Raw genomic sequence first — 22,363 nt, 5'->3', positions numbered from 1 at the left:
ACTAGGGCCCTGGGGACCCGGATCCCGCCAGTAGTTACCTGATACCCAAGCTCTAGGCCCACCCTGAGGGGCCGAGGGGAGTGCTTTGCGGGAGGGGGAAACGAGGAAGAGGAGAAGTGTGGGACTGAGGGCGGGGTGGGGCCAAGCCCGGGAGCCGCGGCTTCAGCACCTCGGAGAGCGCCGGCGGGGCGGGGCCCGCGGGCCGGGGGCGGGCCGGGGGCGGGGCGCAGAGACGGCGGGGCCCCGGGGCGCGCGGAGGCGCTCGCGCCGGAGCCGAGAGCGGCGCGCGGTCCAGCCGCGCCCTGCCCTGCGCAGGTGCGCCCGGCGCGCCCGCCCCAGCCCGAGCCCCGCGGCGGCGGCGGCCTCTCGCCGCGCCCCCGCCTCCTTCCCCGCCGTCGCCGCCGCCTCCGCGCCGCGCTCCGCCCGGATGGCCAGGGCTGTGCCGGAGAATGGCGGAGCGAGAGAGCGGCGGCTTGGGCGGGGGGGCCGCGTCCCCGCCTGCCGCCTCCCCGTTCCTGGGGCTGCACATCGCGTCGCCGCCCAATTTCAGGTGAGAATCCCCGGCCGCCGCGCCGCGCCCCGCCCTTTGGCCCCGACTGATCTGCCCCGGCTCCCCTCCCCCCGGCCCCGACACCCACACCCCAGACCTCGGGAACCGGAGGGCGGCGTGGGGATGGGGTCTCTTCCCCGGACAGAGCCCCCAGAATCCCGCTCAGCCTCCAGTCCAGACTGATCGCCGCCGCGTATCCCTGGTGCAGCTCCCTCCGCCATTCCATGTCCTAGGCTAGAAGATTCTGAGGTGGAATTGGAGGAGGGGGCGCGGAGGCCGCCGTCTTTCCCACTTGGGGGCGGCGGCGGGGCCTGGTGGGGTCTGGAGTGAGATCTCCGAGGAGGCAGGTAGGCTGGGGCTTTGCCTGTGGCCAGTGCGAAGGCTTCTGAATAGAGATGGAAGCAGGCTGGGGTGCCCCGCGGGTCCCAGTTTCTTGGTGCTGGAAGAAGGGAGTCGTGGGCCCTTCCCCCAGCCCTGCCTGGCCAGAGGGGTCTAACTCCCAGGAACCTCTGTGGATTTGGGCAAGCGCTGACCTGGTCAGGTGTGTGCAGGTGCGGAAGGCTCAGCCTCAACCCGGAGATCCTAGGCCCCCCTGTGGGAGGGGGAGTCTGGTTTGGATGGCCCGGGAGTAGCGAGGAACATGGGGGCGGGGTCCCTGCTGGGGTAAGTACCCAGGACCCTGACCTGAGCTCCCCCTTTACCCCCCTCCTTGAACCTTTCTGATATTAGGTCGTTGGGAAGTGGATTTCAGAGAAGTGGACAATGGATGTTGTGGGGGAAGGTCCCTCCCCCATAATCCTGGCCCCAGTTGGAGAGGAGGAAGAGGAGGGTGTAGCTGCTACAGTACCTAGGAGAAGGAGGCCTAGACGAACCCCATCTCCATCTAATGAGCTGGCGCCTTCCCCTCTCCTGGGGCCCCCACCCCAGCCGGCCCCAGCTGGGCCCTGGCCTACCCCTCTTCTGACCAGGGGGTTGCTGGCTCCCTGGCCCTCAGGTGGGCAGGGGCCCCTGGGGATCTCTAATGGCATCATCAGGACTAGAAATCTCCCCGAGGCTCTGAGCTGAGCGTGGAAGACCAGAAGGAGGGGACCAGATGGAGGAGGCCAAGCCTGAAGGCTGGAGGGCTGGGGTCTTTGTGGTTAGTGCCTCAGAGTACCAGGCTGAGGTCTGAGACTGACTCCACCTGACATGATACACACTGCCTTCCTACCAGGAGGCCCCTCTGCAGTGGAAGAGCATGGAGCTCAGAGGGACCTGGGTTCAAATCCTGGCTCCACCACTTGCTAGTTGCATGACCTGGGTGATTTTGTCCTCTCTGAGTTCCATCTGTTAGGTAAGCTAATTAATATTGATTCCTTAATGTACATCAAGTCGGTGCTCCACCAGGGTCAGCCCCCGTGTTAGCCGGCATTTATATAGCTCATTACCATTCAAAGCGTTTTCCCAGAGCTGGCTCATTTAACTCTCACAACCACCCTGGGCTGGGTATCGGTCTGCCCATTTTATAGATGAGGAGACTGAGATTCAGAAAGCAGGGGACTTGCCTGAGGAACCCGAGGATGTCAGAGCCTGAGGCTGGACTGGAACCCAAGTCTGTGTGTGTTCAGTCCACTTTACCTCCAGGCCCTGCTTCTGGCCCAGAGGGCAGCTTTGCCCACCCCGCCCCCCCATCCCCACGTGACAGAGGACAGAGCACTCCATCCAGCCCTGCCCCTGGCTGTCAGGTCACCATGGACACGTCAGCAAGAGGAGCTGACGTGGCAGATGCCAGCCAGTGAGTGTATCTGGCCCTGGGCCTGGTGGGCGCAGGTGGCAGTACGCCAAGGCTGTGGTGTGGGCCGGCCCTCCAGGACACCGTGGCCTGGCCGTGGACAAGGCCAGCTTGTGGGAATAATCAGGGCCGTGTCTCCAGCCCCACGTGACCTACCCCGCCTGCCCTGGCAGCCCCCGCTGCCCTTTCCCTGGGCCCAACTTGGTTTAACCCAGGGTGGTTACTGCTCTCTCGTGGCTCTTTGGTGGGGTCCTGGATCTGACTCAGCTGAGTTTGAGTCCTGGCTCGGCCTTCTTAGCCATGTACCAAGACTGGGCACTTGACCTTCTGAGCCTGTTTCTTCTCCGTGATGCCGGCTTTAGCACCTGCTCAGGGCAGTCCTAAGACTCGGATGAGAGGGCACATGTTGAGTGTTTCAAGGGCTGTGGAAAGCTGCATTCATACAGAGCTGTTTTTTTAATATTGTTGTTATTATTGTGTGTGTACCCTCAGCACCACTGTCAGCTTCCAAAAGGCATAAGAAGTCAACACCTAAACTTTGGTTTGCCCAATGGCTGGCACAGAGTAGGTGCTCGGTAATGCCTTAGCGGTTTCTTATTTAATGAGGGAGGAACCCGGATGCTGGCGTCCTGGAGTACAGAGAGTAGCAGGGCCTGCTCTCAGGGAAGAACAGTGGGAAGCACTGGCCCTCGGGACCGTCTCTTCCCCGGGCACCACTCTCGGTGCTTTCTGTGCAAGAGCATTTAGTCCTCACCAGAACCGTACAAACAGAGTGTTATTATTATCCCCACTCTACAGATGAAGAAACTGAGGCATAAAGAGGTTAGGGAAGTGGCAGAGCTGGGGTTGGAACGCAGGCAATCTGATTTCAGAGCCACGCTGAAAGGAGGGAGCCCTGGCACACTGGGGGAGACTTTGTGGAGGGGTGACCCAGGCGTGGAGCTGGAGGGGTGTCGAGCATTCTTCTGTTGGTAGTTGGTTTGAATAAATATGTGTTTGTTTCTGATTATAGAAATGCGCCAACCAGTGACTAGTAGTTCCCTCCGGATATGGTATGAGGGGAGGGATTTTCACTTGTTTTACATACTTCTGTATTATTTGACTTCTTATTTCTATAACAAGCATAGGTTAATTCTGTAACTTACAAAATAATAAAAGAAAATTCCAAACTAAAGTGATACATGTTCATTATAAGGAAAACTCTAGAAAAGAGATTTGGAAACTTATGCAATGGATACATTGAGCTGGGACGGGGGACGACAGGGAGGGACAGTGGGACAGTCCATGTGGGAGGGACAAAGGATGCTCGCGGAAAGTAAAGCGAGCAGCCTGCCCTGGCTGTGTGGAAGAGGAGTTGGGGATGAGAGAGACCTTAGAAATCAGCTCATCCAAACTACTCCCCTCCCCTTTTACTTAGGAGAAGACAAGAGAGAGTGAGTGGCTTCCTTGAGAACACACAGCAAGTCAGTGGCAGAGCTGGGACAGAACCTGGGCCTCATAACTCCCTGGATGGAGTTCTCTGCACCCTACCACACCGCCTCAGGGATGAGAGATGAGGTCACTGAAGAGTGCAGAGACCTCCTTATTCATCTCTTCATGAGGTCGTACGCGCTTGGCTGTTCCTTTATTCACTCAACAAATATATGCACTTTGCCAGGCTCAACAGAGAGACACTCCAGAGGCACAGACATGGGCCTGGCCATGATGCAGGTGACAGTGTAGGAGGGAGACAGACAGACAAGGCCGTACAAGACAGGCTGGTAGGTGAGATGGTGACCCAGGTGAGGGGCCGGGGGAAGCCAGGCCCTGTGCCTCAGGAAGGGTTCATCTCAGCTTGAGAAGAAGTGAAGCAGCATGGTCTGGGGCAAGTGGAGGGCAGGCAGGCAGGAACCTGTAGGCCGTGTTGAGACACTGGCCTGTCCACGAACAAGCAGTGGGAACCAGCAAGGGTTTAGGAGGCAGGGAACGACAGCCTTGGATGCCATCTTGGGATGATCACTCTGGCTGCTGGGTAGAGAGTGGACGGGGAGGCAGGGAGACCACTGGGAGACCGGCCATCCCGCTGGTGAGAAGGAGGGGTGGGGAGGATGTGAGGAAGATTTAGAGGTTGGTTAGCCCACTTGGTGAGGGAGCTGGTGCAAGGGGTAGATAGAGGAGAGACAGGAGTCCAGGCTGATGCTATGCCCCCAGGGGATGGGGTGCCCTGTGGAAGATGAGAGGTTTGGCGAGCAAGGCGGTGAAATCTTTAGGAGACCTGCTGAATCTGAGGCTGGTGATGGTTGGGAGACCCAACTGGAAGACTCAAGCAGGCAGTTGGCTTGGGGTCTGGAGCTCAGAGGAGAGGATTGGCCTGGGGCCAGAGACCCTGGGAGTCTCATCTCAGAGAGAGAGAGAGAGACAGCCATTGAAGCCTCAGAGGGAACATCGCTACCCAGGGAGACAGCAGAGTGACGGGAGATGGCCAGGGACCAGGCTGAGGAGTGCCAGCCCTGTGATCTGTTCAGCCGGCCATGGTGGGGGGGTGGGGAACGGAAAAGCTGTTGCTGCCGGAGCTGCCCTCCCCCAGCCTGAAGCCCGGGGCAGCTCCCCCTGGCCCGGGGCCTGATGAACCTCCAGTGTGGGGACAGAGTGTTGACTTGGCCCAGGCAGAATGTCAACCTGTTCTTTGATGTCACAGCCTTAAAGTTGGTCTCTGGATTCTTGGGACTGGGCCACAACCCAGCTATAGCTTGGAGCCCCAGTGGATCCCACAGATTGGGTCACTGCCACCACCCCTTGGAGATTCTTACCTGGTGTGGGTGACATCTCTGTCCCCTGGCCCATTGTATTCATTCAGAAAATCTCTAGGAGCATCAGCCATGTGCCTTGCCTCGTTCTGGCACTGGAGATACACGTGGTGCTGTCATGGAGCATCCAGTGTCACAGTCAACCGGCACTTCCTTTAATAGGCATTATTTAGTGCCTGCGGTGTACAGGCTTTGTGCGTGGATTAGAGCAGGGGTGGAAAGTCAGTGCCAGAGTGAACGTGGTGGCGTCTGCCCTCAGGAACACAGCCCTGAGAGAGGGCAGGCAGCCCAGAACCAGGACTGGGAGCCTGGCGCTAGGTTGGTGTCACCCAGTTCAGAAAGTTTGTCAAGGAGAGCGGAGGAGCAAAGATCCCCCTGGACCCAACCACATCTCACACCATGGCCGCGTTAGCGCTTCTTCCTGTATGGGGTTCATCATGGGACACCATAAGGTCATATATTCTGTCTTTCTACTCGTTATGTCAGTTGCCATTTTCCACATTAATTCACAGACTTTATGATGTTCATGCAAAGACGGCACAATAGTCCAACCGCAGATGGAATTCCATCCACTGGACGGCCACAGTGTAACCGCCCCCTGGTGCTGGGCTCTTTGGCAGTTTTCACTTGTCTGCTGTTATGGGGAATAGGTGTCCTTGTGTATAAAGGTTTTTCCAGGGGCCAGCCTGGTGGCGTAGTGGTTAGGTTCGCACACTCTACTTCAGCAACCCAGGATTCGCGGATTCAGATCCCGGGCATGGACCTGCAAACCACTTATCAAGTCATGCTGTGGCAGCGTCCCACGTATAAAATAGAGGAAAATGGGCACAGGTGTTAGCTCAGGGCCAATCTTCCTCAGGAAAAAAAACAAAAAAGTTTTTCCACTGTGGGAATGTTTTCTCGGGGCAGTTTCCTACAAGTTGAATCGCCAATCCCAGAGTTCTTGTTCCGTCTCAGCGTCAAGGAGTTTAAACTGATCAGACACATTCTAACCCCTTCGTGGGTTGGATTCAGTTTTCACTGGAGGTGACGCCAGTGCGGACATGGTCGGGAAGAGAATTCCAGACCACAGCAACACACCCAGCCTGACACCCAGCGCTAGGAGTGGGATGGAGAGAGGGTTCTGAGGATGAGGCTGGGCTTGGCTCGCCCCTAGCCTGCTTTTCAGCCAGTGCCACCTTCCCAGGGGCCTACACATCCTACCCTAGACTCTGACATAGGTGAGGACACAGGAAGTTAAGCTGAAAGGGGAACTGACTTCGAGATTCCCAAGGGGAAAATCTAGAAGGAGCTGGGGACACCAGTGGCTCATTCATCCAACAACATTTATGAAGTACCTATTAGACGCCACACATTGTTGGGCAAGAGAGAGACGATCCTGCCCTCATGGAGCACCTGCCTCTAGGGGGAGCCCACCACTAGTCGCTACAACCCAAAGTCCGGAACTACCCGCCAGAGGGACTGAGAGAGCCAGTGGTAGGACTGTTTGGCCTGGTCAGGGAGGTCAGAGAAGGCTCTGTTGAGGGAGCCTGTGGGGCAGGAGCCTAGAGAGTTGGGGGCGGGGTGGGAGGCCTGGGAGGGCGAAGATACAGGCTAGAGGGGACGGGAGGCCCTTCAGGCCACAGGTGAGAATTTTAGCCTCTTTCCCTAAGGGCCAGGGGAAGCTATTGAAGGTTCTGAGCTGGGGACGGGTGACAAGCCCAGATTTGCATTTCAAATGTGGGTTTTGGTTGCCCAGTGGAGAATGGCTGTAGGGGAACCTGCTTAGAGAGGAGCAGCTGATCCACAGGTGTCCTGAGAACCCACTGGGAGCCAGCTCTGCTTAGCACTCCGAGGGCAGCAGAGAGACAGGCTGGACCCTTGGACCGTAGATGCTCTCTGTCGCAAGAAGGGCCTGTGGGGCACTGTGGCTGGGACCCAAGGTCACTCAGCTGGCATCCTCACCTCACTCCAGGAGAGCCAGGAACAGGAAGAAGAGAATGGCCTCCCCCACAGCCAAATGCCTGGCTCCGATTTGGCCTTGCTCAGCTAAAGCCTCAGCACTTTACCACTTAACCCTTACTCTGCGTACACTTCTAGCTCAGCCCTGGGTTGAAACAGCAAATTAGAAAGGGCTGGGACTGCTGTAGGCGGTGCGGGGGTAACAGGGAGATGTGCCAGCACGTGGCCAGGGAGAGGCCATGAAATCAACATCAGAACACAAAAGGCACGTTTGTTCATTGAGAGCTCAGCTTGGGAAGGGGTGGGGGGCCCAGAGGATGGCATGTTCAGAATGCAGTGAGCAGCCCGCGTGGACAGAAGACAGGACTGGGGCACTGGAGTAGGAGGAGACAAGGAGATGCAGGAGGAGGGGGCCTCGAATATAAAGATAGACCCCAAAGTTCAGGGAGGTCTCAAGAGACCAAACTCATGACAGAGTCACCAAATGTTAATATGGATGAGACCTCGGGACCCATGACACCCGAATGGGCAAAGGGCAAGCACTACCCATTGATCGGCAGTGATCCCTCCAAAGGGAAGTTGCTGAGTCTCCAGATCTAAAGGTGAGGGATGCTGGCCTGGGAGGGTTGTGTGATTGAGCTGGAGGTGTCCTCCTGGTGCTCAGGGCTCAGGTTTCCCAGAAGATGGATGGGCGGGGTCAGGAAGGAACCCCCCTCCCTCCTTCCTTCCCTCCTGCCCTCCATCTTTTCCCTCCTCCCCTTCCTCCCCACAGTTGCCTTCCCTGAGCCTGGCGGGACCAAGGGTCTGTTTAGCCCTGCCTCTACACAGGGTCTCTGGGGGCTTTAGCTGGGAGACCCAGAACATCCGGTGCCTGGAGAAGCGAGAGGAGAGAGCAGGGTCGGGCCAGGAGGGGGTAACTTGCACAGGGGACTCCTTGACCAGTCCACCCCCTTGATCGTTGGTCGTGACCTCCTGACAGCACTCTGCAATTCACAAACACTCCGCTCTGCTAGTCTCCCCAGCAACCTTGAGGTGGGTGGGCAGGTATGGGTGGCCTCATTTTATATGTGGGAAACTGAGGCACCTTATGTCTGAGCCTTAGGGTTCCTCATCTGTAAAATGGGTGAAATAAAACCCTCTCCCAAGGCTGGAGTGAGGATTAAGTGAAATGCAGAGCGTGAAGAAGGTCAGCGACCAGGACACAGCAGCTGCTCAGGAGATGGAGTGGCTGCTTTTCATAAGTGAAGGAGTCAGGATTTGATCTCAGGCCTCCTGCTCCAAGCCTGAGATGGGGACCATTCTGCCGTCCTGCCTCGCTGATGAGATAAAAGTCAGATAAGGAGTTCCCTCGACCCACCCCACTGGGGCCCTTTCCACCACTGGCCAGTTCACCCAGTTCCCTCATCTGTAAAGGATGGTACAGCTGTCCCTGCTGACCCCCGGACCTGCCGTCCTAGGAAGTGGGAATGTCGGGTGATGCCCGGGGTGTAGAGATGAGCCGAGAGGCCCCCAGCCCAGGTCCAAGCCAGACCCTGCAGGCCTGCCCCCAACACTTGGGTTTGAGAGGAGTGAGTAGAGGCTAAGGGTGACCCCGACACATGTAGCAGGCATGTACTGAGTGCCCAGGGTATGCACAATGACCTCGCCCGCTCTGTCCTCCAGGAGCATACAGGCCAGCCTGGAGCTGGGAGGGAGGGGCCCTGTATCCATCACCTGCTGGGTACAGGGTAGGGAATGTGAACTCCGTCACCTCTGGGGCAGCCTGGGGGGTATCTGATGGAGGCCTGGTCCTGTCTGCTCCACCGCCCTGCCTTCCATCCACGCAGAAGGTGGCACCAAACACAAGTGAGGGGACGACAGGGGACCAGTGAGTGTTGCCAGGAGGGCTGCAGGGCACCGACACAGGGCGTCGGGGGGCAGCCAGGAGGGCTTCCTGGAGTGGGCTTAACTGAGCCTTCTTCCAGCAAGCGCACGTTGAGAGCCTGCCATGTGCTCCATCCAGGCGCTGGGTTAGACACCGGGAGGCAGGTGCAGGAGGCACAGATGATCACACAGCTGGAGACCTTGAATCCCAGGCCAAGGAGTCGGCCGCTAGCAGGGAACCCTGGCGAGTTTTGAGTCGGGGGCCAAAGGGTGGTGTTTTGGCAGCTTTGCCTGATAGCGGTGGGTGGGATGGAGTGGTACAGCGTGGGGAGACTGAGGCAGGCCGGCCAGTGGGGAGGTCTGGGACTGGGGAGGTGGGAGCTGGACCAGGGCTGGGCAGTGAGGAAGAGGAGAGGCAGATGTGCACAGGGATCACCGGCAGAGCAGGGGGCCTCTGAGGGCACCTCGGGGTCAGATGCCCGGTGGTCCTGTGGCTCCCTGATGCTGGCTGAGTCCCAGGGGTGCCTTCTCTGTGACTGTCCAGGCAGCTGGTGTGTACTGACCATTCACTTAGTGCCGGCCACTCGGTTCTCTTCCCGGGGCCAGAGATGCCACCCAGCCCTGGCCCTCCTCCCCAGCCTCCTCCCCAGCGTGGAACCCCCACTTCCATGCCACACCCTCTGCCAGCCCTAGGGAACCTACCTCCCCCGGGCTCTAGGTCAGAAGAGGCCTTAAAGAGCCTCTTAAAGAGTCCATCCAGTCCCCTTGCCCCGGTCAGAATTCCTCTCTGCCGTTCCCTCCAGGGGCCTTCCAGCTGCTGCTTATGTCACTCCACAGCGACAGGAGGCTCATTAGCTCCCAGGCCGCCCTTCCAGCCCTGCTCCGAGAGGCCCACACATGGTCTGCTCCTGCCCTGCAGCCTCCCGTGCCCATAGGCACTTCCTGGGTGCCGAAGGATGGAGCCCTGGTGGGGGGAGGGGGGATGAGAGATAGCACGGACCCACCCTAGTCGGCACTGTCTGGACGCCTCCTGGGCCCACAGAAGCCGCCTGCATGAGGTGTGGGGGCTGAGCGTGTAGCTGTGCGGGTGGGGCATCCATTCATGGAGAATTTCGGAAGCCCCCCGTCTCACCACCAGGCACCCTGAGTATGGCGCTGGCCCTTTAAAGCAGATCAGGGGCTGTCTTTTGCGGGGGAATCATCCCAGATTTCCGCCATCTGCTTACAAGCCTGGGCCAGGGAGGGGGGCCACCCAGCCCCCGACAGGGGCATTGGAAGGGCAGGTGGAGCGGCAGCATCGATTGCGGTAACCTGATCCCGAGGGGGAGGCGGCAACGACAGCGGCAGCGGCGCATCGGGAGGAAGCTGCCTGCAGCCGAGGGCTGGGCCGGGAGGAGCCGGGGCCAGGGCCGGGGCCGGGGTCGGCAGCTGCTGCCTCCTCTCCCGGCCCCTCTATTTTTAATGAGCTCCCCAGGCTTCTGCAGCAGGCAGGACGCAGAAAGGCAGGCCCTGGCGGTGGAGGCCCCAGGCCCCAGCCCTGCCCCGAGCCCTGGCCCCCCCACCCTTCTGGGCATGAGAGGGTGGCTCTGGGGCCCCACAGCCCCCCGGCCGGGCAGGGCTCTCCATGCAGCTGGTGCTGAAGATGGATTCAAGCCCAGACAATGACAGCTGGTTGGAGGACCACTGGGAGCGCTGGTAGGGGATGTGGGGGCCGGTGGGGGAGGGGGGAAGTGTGGGGGCAGCTCCATTGCCCTCTGGGTCTCTGTTTGGTCTGACTGAGGCAAGAGGTGGGGGGATGGGCCTCCTAAGATCCCCTGGGGGCTGGGCCACCCCCTCTCCTGGGTGACCTTGGACTGGTGGGTCTCCCTTGCTGTCTGCCTCAGTCTCCTGGTCTTATTTAGGAAGAGGCTCAGAATTCCCCCCAACTTTCCCAACAGAATTCTCCCAAATGTCCCACCCACACCAAACCAGGCAGAGTGCCTAGGGTTGGGGTGCGCAGGTGCAGGGGGCAGGCGGGCACCGCAGTGGCTGGCACAGCCCTCTGGGTGGGGGCACAGGGCTGGCCTGGGGGGGAGGGTTCTAGTGCGGCCAGTGAGAGTTCTGGTGCTGAAGTGCTCTGGTCACCTCCTGAGCTCACGACACCTCCCACCCCAACCTGGAGCCTTCTCTGACCCCATCTGGGCAGCCTCCTGTTCAGGGTCCCTATGCTGAGCAAGGCGCTTTCGTGGTTGAAGAGATGAGACCGAGAACACAGAAGGGGGCATAAGTGTCTCCTGTGTCTCCTGGGACGGGCTGAACCCATCCACCCTGTCACCAGAGAGCTCAAGAGGCCTGGGCTTTCCTGGGCTGGGGGCGCGGAGCACTCTCTGGGGCTGGGGAGGGGCCTCTGCCAGCACCTTGGGTTTCATTGCTGCACAGATTGCCCAGGGAGCACCCCCCAACCCCCCCCCCCGCCCGCCCCCGGCATCCCTTGGCGTCTCTTCTCATCTCTCTGCCTTCTCCATGGGTGAACTGGCCTGGGCACCTGCCTTGACCCTGGGAGGCATTTCTCTGGCAGAGCTGAGGTCCTGACCAGCTAGGCCTTCTAGGCACTGCCTCCTGGTTGGCAACAGGATGGCCAACTCCCAACCGGGAGGAGCTACAATAGCCCAGAGCCTCCCCTTCCACTGCCACCCCAGGACGACTGCCTTTTGGCATGAGCCCAGAACTCTCTCCTTGCCTGGTAGTTATCCCTTGCATGGGCGCAGGTGGACCCCAAGTCCCATCTTGGGGGCTGTGATCTGCCTTCGAGGGGCTGCCCCTTGGAAGAGGTACTAGGGGGACATCAGTGGGCTGAGCAGTCCCCCTGTGTTGTAACTTTGGCTTCCTGTCCCCACAGGCTCACCCATGACATCAGCCTGGAGGAGTTTGAGGATGAAGACCTCTCGGAGATCACCGACGAGTGTGGCATCAGCCTGCAGTGCAAAGACACCCTGTCCTTACGGGTAAGGGCGGGCTCCCGGGAGCCCGAGTGAGGTGGCAGGACGGGCAGGGACAGGCCTGAGGGAACCCCCATGTCCACAGAGGCCTTCAGCATCCTTACAGCACCCTCGTTAAATGAAATAACATGCAGGAAACATCCAGTACAGTGCTGGCACATCTTGGGTGCTTAATCAGAATTTTTTTTTTTTTGCCAGGGGCTAAGGCAGGAGGCAACTCCTTCAACTGCCCACAGGAAGGGAGAGGGCAGCAGGTCTCGAGATCTAGGACAGTAGCAATTAGGGCCAGAGTTAAAGAAGGCTCAGGGCTCCCCTAAATCCTTTCAGAGAGGCCTTGGCAGAGGGCCAGAGGCAGAGCAGGGTGGAGTCTGGTGGAAGCTGCAGTGCTTTGGGGCAGGAACAAAGAGCCAGGGTGCTCCCTCCGCTGCCGTTGCCCCAAGCCACACCGCCCAGCCTCGCCGACCCTCTCTGGCCTGCAGCCCTCAAGGCCCCTCTGGAGGGTTACCCAGCATGGCTGCTGCTTGTGGCCCCTAGGGCAGATGGCTGTCTCCGTTCCCGAAGTTCTAAATCCTGCCAGGAGTCCTCAGCATCTGGGGAGCCTGGGCCAGAGAGGAGTCCCCCTGTGTCTTTTCGGAATAGGAAGAAGGGACTGCTAGCCAGAAAATGGAAGGCAAAGCACAGGGCTGGGTGGCAGAGCCCAGAGCCTCTCAGCCTCCAGGAGGGGGCAGCCAAAGCAGACATGGTGTTAAGAGAGTGGTTAGCAGAGGGGGGCCGCAGTGTGAGTGGGGTGGGGTGCCTGTCTCTGTGTTGCCCTCCTGTTGTCCCCAGAGATTCTGTAAGCTCTGTGAGACGAGAGGAAACCAAGGGGTGAGGATAACCCTCCAGTACTTATACCCCAACCCTCCACTTTCTGGCCAGGCCAGCAAGGGATGGAGGCAGAGACCACTTATTCTGGACTTGGGGAAGGGTCCCAGGCCCTGATATAGCTTCTCTAAGGTCGTACACTTGTTCTGGACTCCCACACCACCCTCTTCCCCGACATGCACCAGCAGAGCCTTGGAGAGGGGGTCTCTGCAACCAGCCAGGGCCCTGAGGCAGTACTAGCTAGGGCTGTGCCTTGTGGGGCCTTAGACAAGCTCCAGGGGGCTCGCACACACTCTTGCTAGTGAGTCCTCACCTCTCTGGCGAGCTGGGAGGCAGTTAACTGGTGAGGGAGTTGGAGGGTCAGGGGATCTGTCCAAGGTGCCAGGAGTTGGTGGCAGAGCTGGAACTAGAACGGGGCTCTGAACTGTCAAGGTTAGGCTGGCCTGAGGGCAAATCTCAGGTTGGAGGGGCCTCGGCCTGTGGACAGGGCGGGTGGGGGATGCCACTGCCTCGTCCAGGTGCCCCCAACTTGCCCCTTCCCTTCCACATCCCTCTTCCGGTCACGCTCAGGTCCTCCTCCCGCAATCCCTCGCCTGGCTGAGACTTTTCCCCGCTGCTCCCTTCAAATGCTAACTCCCCTCCCTTGTGGGGCCCGAACTCCTTAGCGACCCTGCGTCCCCATGGCAACAGCGGTGACCTCACTCTGGGCTCGGCTTACAACCCGGTGAGGTCACCGGCTGTTGCCAAGGGAACGGGAGGGTGCAAAGAGTCAGGAACGGGGGGCCGTGGGGAGGAGAGAGGTGTGAACTGTCAAAAGGCGCCGGCTGGCGTGGGGAGGAGGCGGCCTCGCGCATGCTCGCGGGGGGCAGGAGGGCGCGGCCCCCTCTCGCCGGGCCCCTGTCCGGCTCCCTCTCTCCCCCCCTTGGCGGTGGCGTAATGGACTCGCCCGGGCGGGGGGCGGAGCGCGGTGGCCTCGGCCCCGCCCCCTGACGCCCCTCCGTCCGCGCGCAGCCCCCGCGCGCCGGGCTGCTTTCTGGGGGCGGCGTCGGCGCGGCGAGCCGGCTGCAGGCCGAGATGCTGCAGATGGACCTGATCGACGCGGCGAGCGACACTCCCGGCGCCGAGGACGACGAGGAGGAGGACGAGGAGGAGCGCGCGGCGCGGCGGCCGGGAGCGGGGCCGCCCGAGGCCGAGCCCCGCCAGGAGCCGGCGCCCCGCGGCCAGGGCCAGGGCCAGGGCCAGGGCCCGGGCGTCGGGGACACGTACCGGCCCAAGCGGCCCACCACGCTCAACCTCTTCCCGCAGGTGCCGCGGTCTCAGGTGAGGCGCGCGGCGTGGGGCGGGGCTGGGGGCGGCGCCCGAGCGAGGAGGGGCTGCGACAGGGACCTGCCGGTCCGGCGCGGGAGGAGTCTCCGGCCGCGAGACCTCCAGGGTTCCCACGAGAGAGGTCCCTGAGGAGGTGGCCTCCGAAGGCAGGTAGGATCTGCGCTCAGGGGGAGAGAGCGGCCCAGTGGCCTGGCTGGGTTTGGAGCCTTGAGGACGGGTGAAGGAGTGAAGGAGGGGGACAGTGCCAGGATCCGGGTAGAGAGAGAAGTGGGGGATTAAGGGAACAGGGCTTTGAGGCGTTGCCAGGGTTTGGAGCTTGGGACCTCCGGCTGGGGCAGGCTTTTCGCTTTAGGGGATGGGGTTCCCGGTGAAGGGGGAGCGGAGGCAGGGCCTGGAGAAAAGGGCCTCTGAAGCGCTAGTTGTGGGGGAAGGTCCTGGGAGATTGTGAAGGGTTGGGGATGGGGAGCTCAGAGGCGGCACCGATTTGAAATGTGGGCAGCTGGGAATTCCCAGAAGGCAGAGAAGAGAAATGGGAGGTGGAGCTGCTTGGCTGAGCTGGGGGCCCAGGGCCCCTGGGCTGGGGGGTGGGGTGGCTGGATGCCAAGGAGAGTTGAATGGGGTGGAGGAGAGCCCGGCTGTGGCCCTTTGTCTTCCAGGCCCAGTCAGGAGAGGTGGGGCTGTTGGTGGAGGGTGCAGGGGCTGCAGGGAAAGGATTGATCCCTTTCCCAGGATCCTCTGGGGTGGATTTTGGCAGTCAGACTCATGAATGTGAGGGCCTGTGAGGGTGTTCCCAGGGGAGGGGGCCTAAGGTATGTGTAGGGAGCCTTGTATGTAGGCATCGTGCTGGGGGGTCTCTAGGGGCTGAGGATGTGGGATGCGCAGCCCAGGAGGTCCAGGAAGGGGGTCTGCTGACAACTACATCTGACATTCCTCAGGCGTGTGCTTCTGGGGAGGTGGGGAACCATGTCATGGATTCGTCATCTGGATGATTCACCCCAGTCCCCCAGGCCAGCTGCTGGGGGGCCCCTTCCTTGTGCTTTTTTTGGGCTCTCCTAGAATGTCCCTGCCCCTTCCCTAGGCCATAGCTTCCCGAGCTCCAGGGGACTTGGGCTGGAAGTGAGCATCTTCCATGTAAACCTTCAGTGTCTGGGACTAGGAGTCTGGCTGTATCCCCAGATGGCTCCTGCTTCCCCCCTCCTCCTCCCCCACTCACCACCACACATTGGCCATCACCACCTTTGTTGAGACTGATAAGAGCATCTCTCTGAGGGTTGGCCAGCTTCCCTGAGCCAGGAGGGAGGGCCGTGTAGAGCCAGGAAGCCTGGCTGAGAGAACTGTGACTTGCCACCCCTCCTGCCTGCTCCAGAGGAAGGTTGGGGATAAGGCCCTTGGCAAGTCGGGGTGGGGGGCAGGGGCAGCAAATGGCCTAGCGCTGGCCTGATGGGGGCAGGGCCAGGGCCTCCCTGTGCCAGGCACCGTTGACCGCTTCTGTCACAAGGGCCTTTTGTTCCTTACACAGGACACACTGAATAATAATTCTCTGGGCAAGAAGCACAGTTGGCAGGATCGGGTTTCTCGATCATCCTCGCCCCTGAAAACAGGTAAGTCAGGATGCTTTTCCTTACCTGGACCTCCACCTGCCCTGCCTCGGTCCCCAGTGCAGAGAGCAGACCCAGCAGTCTCCAGCTGGTGGATAGAGGTAAACGCCTGTCCCGCAGCCCTGAGCAGGCCCATCTACGGTCCGCTGTGGCAGGGTAATTGGCCCCAGAGCTGCCATGGGCCTACTGCCCAGGAGGCTTGGCTTGGCTTCTGTGTCGACATGCTGAGTGGAGGGAGCAGGTAGCCTGGGGTCAAGGGTGGGGCGCCCACCTTCAGCACTGGCCTGCCCGCTCTCCAGGGGAGCAGACGCCTCCACATGAACACATCTGCCTGAGCGATGAGCTGCCACCCCAGAGCAGCCCCGCCCCCACCAAGGATCGCGGCACCTCCACCGACAGCCCTTGCCGCCGCAGCGCTGCCACCCAGATGGCGCCTCCCAGTGGCCCCCCTGCTGCCCCACCTGGCGGCCGGGGCCCCTCGCATCGAGACCGCATCCACTACCAGGCCGACGTGCGGCTCGAGGCCACCGAGGAGATCTACCTGACACCAGTGCAGCGGCCCTCCGACCCCGCAGAGCCCACCTCCGCCTTCTTGCCGCCGGCCGAGAGCCGGATGTCGGTCAGCTCCGATCCAGACCCCGCCGCCTACCCCTCAGCCGCAGGGCGGCCACACCCCTCCATCAGCGAGGAGGACGAGGGCTTCGACTGCTTGTCGTCCCCGGAGCGGGCGGAGCCGCCCGGCGGCGGGTGGCGGGGGAGCCTGGGGGAGCCGCCACCGCCTCCCCGGGCCTCGCTGAGCTCGGACACCAGCGCCCTGTCCTACGACTCGGTCAAGTACACGCTGGTGGTGGATGAGCATGCACAGCTGGAGCTGGTGAGCCTGCGGCCGTGCTTCGGAGACTACAGCGACGAGAGTGACTCGGCCACTGTCTATGACAACTGCGCCTCGGCCTCCTCGCCCTATGAGTCGGCCATCGGGGAGGAGTATGAGGAGGCACCCCGGCCACGGCCCCCCGCCTGCCTCTCCGAGGACTCCACGCCCGACGAACCCGACGTCCACTTCTCCAAGAAGTTCCTGAACGTCTTCATGAGTGGCCGCTCTCGCTCTTCCAGTGAGTCCGCGCCGGGAGCTGGGTGGGGACAGCCAAAATGAGGGTGTTCCTGGAAGGTGGCCTCAGGCCCATCTGGTTCAAAGCATTAGGACTGAGAGCTCTCTACCTGCTCCCTAACCTCGACCAGAGCTGGGACCATTCTCCTGCCCGTCCCTCTCACCTACAGGTGCAGAGTCCTTCGGGCTCTTCTCCTGTGTCATCAACGGGGAGGAGCAGGAGCAGACCCACCGGGCCATCTTCAGGTAAGAGTGCAGGGGCTGGGCTGGCCAGCACCTGGGGCCACCCCTGTCCCCACCTCTGCCATCACCACATGGCCTAAACCCAACCCCCACCACTGGCATTCTTTCATCCACTCAGCCCCAGGGGGACAGCGTCCACCCTCTAGGAACTCAGAGTATGGTGACAGAGTGGGGCCTTTGCTCTGCTGCTGGAGCCCAGGACTGAGCACCCAATCCGGTGGGGGGCAGGAGCGCAGGAGGGCGCCTGGCAGAGATGATGCCTGACCACACACAAGACCCATACCATCTCACCCCCCTCCACATGGAAGGACTCGCTTCCCGTGACCTCTCACGGTTTTCTCAGTGGGTCTGGTCACTCCCTCCCTTAGCCCGTGAGTGCCTCATTGGCAGATGCGTGTCTGATTGACCTTGGTCTCCCCAGGAGCTAGCATTGTGACAGGCACACGGGATGCTTTGCAAATGTTTATTGAACGAATGATGTCCATCCCAGAGCAGGGTGGGGAGTAGATGGATGGCCTGGCTGGAGAGGCCCTGGGGGTGAGCTCCTCATGTGCCCTCATTGCGGACAGGTTTGTGCCTCGACATGAAGACGAACTTGAACTGGAGGTGGACGACCCTCTGCTAGTGGAGCTGCAGGCCGAGGACTACTGGTACGAGGCCTACAATATGCGCACAGGTGCCCGGGGCATCTTCCCTGCCTACTATGCCATCGAGGTCACCAAGGAGCCTGAACATATGGCAGGTAGTGTTCCTTTCCCCCCACCTGGTGCCTCCAGGCCCCACATCTGCCCTGCCCCGACTTGCTGCCGGGGGAACCTCTGCTCCAGATCTCAACCAGGGAGGGGGCCGAGCGGAGGTGACTTTGGGTCGATTTCACAATTGAGAAAAGGGAGGCCCAGCCAACTTGGGACATCTGTGGATTGTGGCACCCTCTGCTGGCTCTGCCACTCCTCACCTCATGCTTGCTTTCCAGCCCTGACCAAAAACAGTGACTGGGTAGACCAGTTCCGGGTGAAGTTCCTGGGCTCAGTCCAGGTTCCCTACCACAAGGGCAATGACGTCCTCTGTGCCGCTATGCAAAAGGTACCTGCTCCCCGTGCGTGGCTGGTCACCCCCAGCCCGGTCCCCGTCCTCTCCTGGGGAGAGGGACAGCCAGCGCCTGATGTTCCCCTCCCTCACCCACAGATTGCCACCACGCGCCGGCTCACCGTGCACTTTAACCCGCCCTCCAGCTGCGTCCTAGAGATCAGCGTGCGGGGGGTGAAGATAGGCGTCAAGGCCGATGACTCCCAGGAGGCCAAGGTGACCGCCCCCCAGCCTCAGCCCCCCGCTCTCCCACCAGATCTCCACCTGTGCCCCCTGCAGGCTGATCACCACCCTCTTCTCTTCTCCCTCCTGTAGGGGAATAAATGTAGCCACTTTTTCCAGCTAAAAAACATCTCTTTCTGCGGATACCATCCAAAGAACAACAAGTGAGTGGAATGGGACAGAGGTCGGGGCGTGATGGGGGGTGTCTGGAGCTGTTCTGCTAGGATGTGGGGTCCGAGCCCCCGTGGCGCCCTCAGGCCGCTCTCCTCCCCCAGGTACTTCGGGTTCATCACCAAGCACCCAGCTGACCACCGGTTTGCCTGCCACGTCTTTGTGTCTGAAGAGTCCACCAAAGCCCTGGCAGAATCCGTGGGGTACGTGTGTGCGCGTGTGCGTGTAAATGTGTATGTGTGTGTGTCCTGCCGAGCACCCAGCCCACTGAGCCAGCCCCAGTCTCAGGCCCTCGAGCACCTTCCTCACACTCAGTCCTCCCCGCAGCTCTGCACACCCATCTCCAGATCATGGCACAGGGGCTTGGAGAGTGGGTGGGGGGTCTTGAGGAGTGGCTTCCAAACTTTTAGGCTGCTGGACCCCTTCTTCAGTTGAAATCTTACTCAGGAAACACAGTTCTAGAGAACAGAGCAGAGCAGCGGCGGCTGGGGGAGCTGGAGCCCCCCACCCCGGGACCCCAGGGCTCCAGTTTGAAAGCCTGGGGTGAGGTCCTGTTCCTCCCCAGTCATCCGTGTGTCTGCCTGCCTCCTAGGAGAGCCTTTCAGCAGTTCTACAAGCAGTTCGTGGAGTACACCTGCCCCACAGAAGACATCTACCTGGAGTAGCCACGCTGCCCCTCCCGCCACACCCCCCAGGCCCTCAGGCCAGGGCCAGGACAGCTGGCTGCTGACAGGACATGGCTCTGCTTGAGGAGGGGCCCCTGCCACCACTAGAGGATGGGGAAGTGGGGGCCGGTGGCGGTGGCTGAGGGTGGGGGAGGGCAGGGGTCATGGGGAGAAGCAAGTGCAGTTTATTGTAACATATGGGATTAGATTCATCTATGGAGGACAGAGCGGGCTGCCCGGGGATTGGGAGGGGGCGGGCTGGGGGGTCTCAGGCCTCTGGCCAGGAAGGATACCCGTCTTAGGAGCAAGGAGTTCTGCCCCATCCTGGGCCTCACTTCCGCTGCCAGGCCCTCTGGCCATTGGCTCCTGCCTTGATGATGCCCATGCCACCTGCGAGTGCCCACCCCAGCCCCTGCCCCCAACTCCCAACCCCAAGCGAAGGCTCTGAGCTCAGGGTGAGCCCAGCCACCCCCGAGGACTTGGCAGTAAGGAAGGGCAGCAGGCGGAGGGGCAGTCCCTGTTCCCAGCTCTGTCACCTGCCACGTCACCGGCATGCCGGCCCCTGGCAGGCATGGGGCCACGCCAGGGGAGGAGGGAGCTGCAGCAGGGCCCCGCTCCGGCAGGAAAAGGCCGCTTCTGGACTAGCCAGGCCAGCCGGGGCCTCCTGGCTGCTTCAGCTGTAGCCCCAGCTTGGTCCTGTCACACTGGCCACAACTATTAAAGTGCCATTTCCTGTCTGGACCGCAGTGGGTGTATCTGCTTGGACCCCTCCCATGCCCAGTTTGTTCGATCCCAGGAGAGCCCACGCCGTTGCTGCACAGAATAACTTTATAAGGGGCGCCCATCACAGGTGTGCGTCGTAGTAATACTCAGCCATGTCTGGCCCGTCCCGCTTGCGCTGCTGGGCCTGGGAGAGGAGGGGTCGAGGCCCTCGTGGCCATGGGTGCTTCGGTCGGACCCCGTAGTCTAAAGAGAAAGAAGAGGGTATGGGTGGGAGGGGGAATCTGGTTTTGAATCTGTGACGTCATCCCTGGACAGATGCTCTCTGGGATGTGAAGACCCTGAGGCTGGACCCAGGTGCCCTCCCCCAGGGCATGCCTGCCCCAGCAGGGAGGGGTGAGAGCAGGGGAGGGAAGGGGGGAGACGAGAGAGACTACCATCCACCAGGCCGGAAAGCGGCTGCGAGAGTTCCAGGGGGACTGAAAATTCCTCGGGAACAGATCGTTGAGGCCTGTGGGAGATGTTGGGGTGCTCAGCCTTGGCCCCGAGGCCACTACCACCTCCTCGTGGAGGGGGGAACTGCCCAGGGTGGGGGGCTTGGTGAGCCCCCTGACATCCAGGGTAACAGTGCCAGCTTCTCCTCTGGGGAGGGGAGGGACAGCGTGGCAGACCCCCACCTTCCAGGCCCCCCGCCCTGTTGAGCCCTGACCCTGTGCCCCCAGGAGCTACCTGAGCGGCTGGGGGCGGAGGAGGGCAGCTGCCAGGAAGAGGTAGAGGAGGAAGAGGCTCAGCCGGGCCCTGGGGTACAGAGCCCCCAGCATGGCGAGAACCATCTTCTACTCAGGTCCTTGATCCTGGCTTCTGCCTGCCCCTCCCCCCGCAGGACGGAACCTGCTGCCAGCTCCCAGGGCAACCTCACAAAGGGCGTTAGTTCCAGGGCTCGGCGTCAGCACCAGCCCCGAGCCTAGGCCAGAAACCTCCGCCGTGAGGTTTGTTTTCTGTTGGTTTTATTTTACTGAGGCTGCGGGCCAACAGGTGGCAAACCACGTCTTGTTCCAGTGTCACTGCCCAAGCGTTAAGGGCACAGACTTTTGGAGTCAGATCTCAGTTCAAATCCTTGCCTCTTGCGAGTGGACACGTCACTTAATCTCTGTAGGCCTTTTTCTCATCTATAGGTAAGGTACACGGATAATGTGCCCAAGGTCTGGCACACAGTAGGCCCTCAGCAGAGGTCACGGTCAGTGAGGTCATGAGAGACACGACCATCCACCAGGCCGGAAAGTGGCTGCGAGAGTTCCAGGGGGCTGAAACTTCACAGCCTCAGTAAAATAAACAGAAGAAACCTCAGCATCCTCACCACCCAGAGCCCCACCCACTTCCGCTCAGCCGCCCCCTCCCCCTGCTTCTGCTGTCAGCACTCCATCTCTTCCTCCGACATCTCAGTAGTCCCAGGAGGGTCCTGCCAGCTGAAGAGCCCAGGGCAGGTCACTCAGCCCTGGCCCACTCCCAGATGCCACTAGAGGGGAGCCTGCTCTGAGCTACTTCCCCACTTTGCTCTCTGCAGCTTAGAACAGCCTGGCCCAGGGGCTCCACTGGCCCTGCCGCCACCTGAGGCTGGAGAAGGGATTGCAAGTTAGGTGGCAAAGCCTGGCACCTGCCCCCCTCGAGAGGAAGCTTCCGGAGGGGAGGGACTGTTCACTGCAGGGTCCCCAGCACGTGACACCTGGCGGGGCTCAGTAAATATTTGTTGAATGAACAAATGCAGTGTGACAGTATGCTGGAGACAGCCTCTTCGCAGGCCTGAGGCCAAGCTGTGGGGCCCTTTCGTTGTCTGGTTCCTGCCCAGCCCCGTGTTAATGCAGTGCCAACCTGGTCACTTCAGAAGCCCAGGGGCTTTCCAAACCACCCCCTGGCTGCACCCCAGGCCTGTGGAATCAGAACCTGAGGGCTGAGCCCGGGGGTCTGCACTTTGGAAACCCAGTTGCTTCTAAGACAGCAGACGTCCCCAGAGAGGGACAGCCCTTGTTTCCAACCCTGGCTCCTGGTCCTGAGTAGCCCCCTGAGGCTGACAAGTTCTGTTGTCTCCTTCAGCCCATCTGCTCCCCTGTGCTCTAAGCCCACACGCTAACTAACTTCTCACTGATCGTCTCCCCTTCTATGTCCTGGACACCAGGGTCTCCCACAAACCTGCCTTAGCATCCTCTGTCCGCACCAAGCGTCACCCTACCGGGAACTGCAAGTTCTGAACGCTCTGACTCCAAACCCCTCATCCTTCACCCTCCTTGGCTCTGAGATGCCACCCTCTTCTCTCTACCTGTAACCAGTCCCAAGGCCTACCTGAGTGACACCTAAACCTGTCTGTGCCCCTGCCATTGCCTTAATTCCACCCCGTCCACTGTCAGAGGTCTCTCCCTGCAATGGTACTCCACCACACTCTGCCCTGCACCTGGCTGCTGGGACAAGGTTTAAAG

At 60.9% G+C, this 22,363-nt stretch overlaps 2 protein-coding genes and 1 long non-coding RNA gene across 6 annotated transcripts; 2 read left to right on the top strand and 1 right to left on the bottom strand.

Moving 5' to 3' along the window:
* The first annotated feature begins 341 nt into the window (after positions 1–341).
* MAPK8IP1 (mitogen-activated protein kinase 8 interacting protein 1) lies at positions 342–19,913 on the top strand. Of its 4 annotated transcripts, none has more exons than XM_087423045.1 (12): positions 342–550; positions 11,790–11,895; positions 13,765–14,073; positions 15,599–15,680; positions 15,977–16,789; positions 16,956–17,031; positions 17,598–17,770; positions 18,002–18,111; positions 18,214–18,330; positions 18,430–18,500; positions 18,594–18,710; positions 19,100–19,913. In XM_087423045.1, exons 1-12 carry the CDS (start codon positions 450–452, stop codon positions 19,170–19,172), a joined length of 2,148 nt encoding a protein of 715 aa, XP_087279171.1. In that variant the 5' UTR covers positions 342–449; the 3' UTR covers positions 19,173–19,913. The 4 variants fall into 4 exon arrangements, with proteins under 4 accessions (XP_087279171.1, XP_087279172.1, XP_087279173.1 ...); XM_087423046.1 differs by having other exon boundaries at positions 343–550; positions 18,612–18,710; XM_087423047.1 differs by lacking the exon at positions 342–550 and adding an exon at positions 10,319–10,606.
* Positions 559–3,495, top strand: LOC147912649 (uncharacterized). The gene is made up of 2 exons (XR_015549737.1): positions 559–897; positions 1,280–3,495. It is a non-coding gene; the product is annotated as an uncharacterized LOC147912649 (long non-coding RNA).
* FREY1 (Frey regulator of sperm-oocyte fusion 1) lies at positions 19,893–21,202 on the bottom strand. Its single transcript, XM_004436898.3, has 3 exons — positions 20,622–21,202; positions 20,330–20,403; positions 19,893–20,138 (listed from the first exon to the last, which is right to left on the bottom strand). The coding sequence occupies exons 1-3, from the start codon at positions 20,723–20,725 to the stop codon at positions 20,017–20,019; spliced, it is 300 nt and encodes a 99-aa protein (XP_004436955.1). The 5' UTR covers positions 20,726–21,202; the 3' UTR covers positions 19,893–20,016.
* Between the last annotated feature and the right edge of the window lie 1,161 nt (positions 21,203–22,363).

This window comes from Ceratotherium simum, chromosome 34 (genome assembly GCF_057802395.1).
Source record: "Ceratotherium simum simum isolate JZ-2026a chromosome 34, ASM5780239v1, whole genome shotgun sequence".
In the NCBI taxonomy this organism is placed as follows: Eukaryota; Metazoa; Chordata; class Mammalia; order Perissodactyla; family Rhinocerotidae; genus Ceratotherium; species Ceratotherium simum.
The sequence above is the reverse complement of the archived record's forward strand: the minus strand, read 5'-3'. Positions and strand labels throughout refer to the sequence as shown.

What these genes read in the sequence shown, in the direction of transcription:
- MAPK8IP1 (XM_087423045.1), top strand. Translation starts at nt 450, where the DNA reads ATGGCGGAGCGAGAGAGCGGCGGCTTGGGCGGGGGGGCCGCGTCCCCG. An exon ending in TGGCCGCTCTCGCTCTTCCA is followed by an intron (nt 16,790 to 16,955) that starts GTGAGTCCGCGC and finishes TCTCACCTACAG; the next exon opens with GTGCAGAGTCCTTCGGGCTC. An exon ending in GGAGCCTGAACATATGGCAG is followed by an intron (nt 17,771 to 18,001) that starts GTAGTGTTCCTT and finishes CTTGCTTTCCAG; the next exon opens with CCCTGACCAAAAACAGTGAC.
- FREY1 (XM_004436898.3), bottom strand. Translation starts at nt 20,725, where the DNA reads ATGGTTCTCGCCATGCTGGGGGCTCTGTACCCCAGGGCCCGGCTGAGC. An exon ending in CTCCGCCCCCAGCCGCTCAG is followed by an intron (nt 20,404 to 20,621) that starts GTAGCTCCTGGG and finishes CATCTCCCACAG; the next exon opens with GCCTCAACGATCTGTTCCCG. An exon ending in GCTTTCCGGCCTGGTGGATG is followed by an intron (nt 20,139 to 20,329) that starts GTAGTCTCTCTC and finishes CTTTCTCTTTAG; the next exon opens with ACTACGGGGTCCGACCGAAG.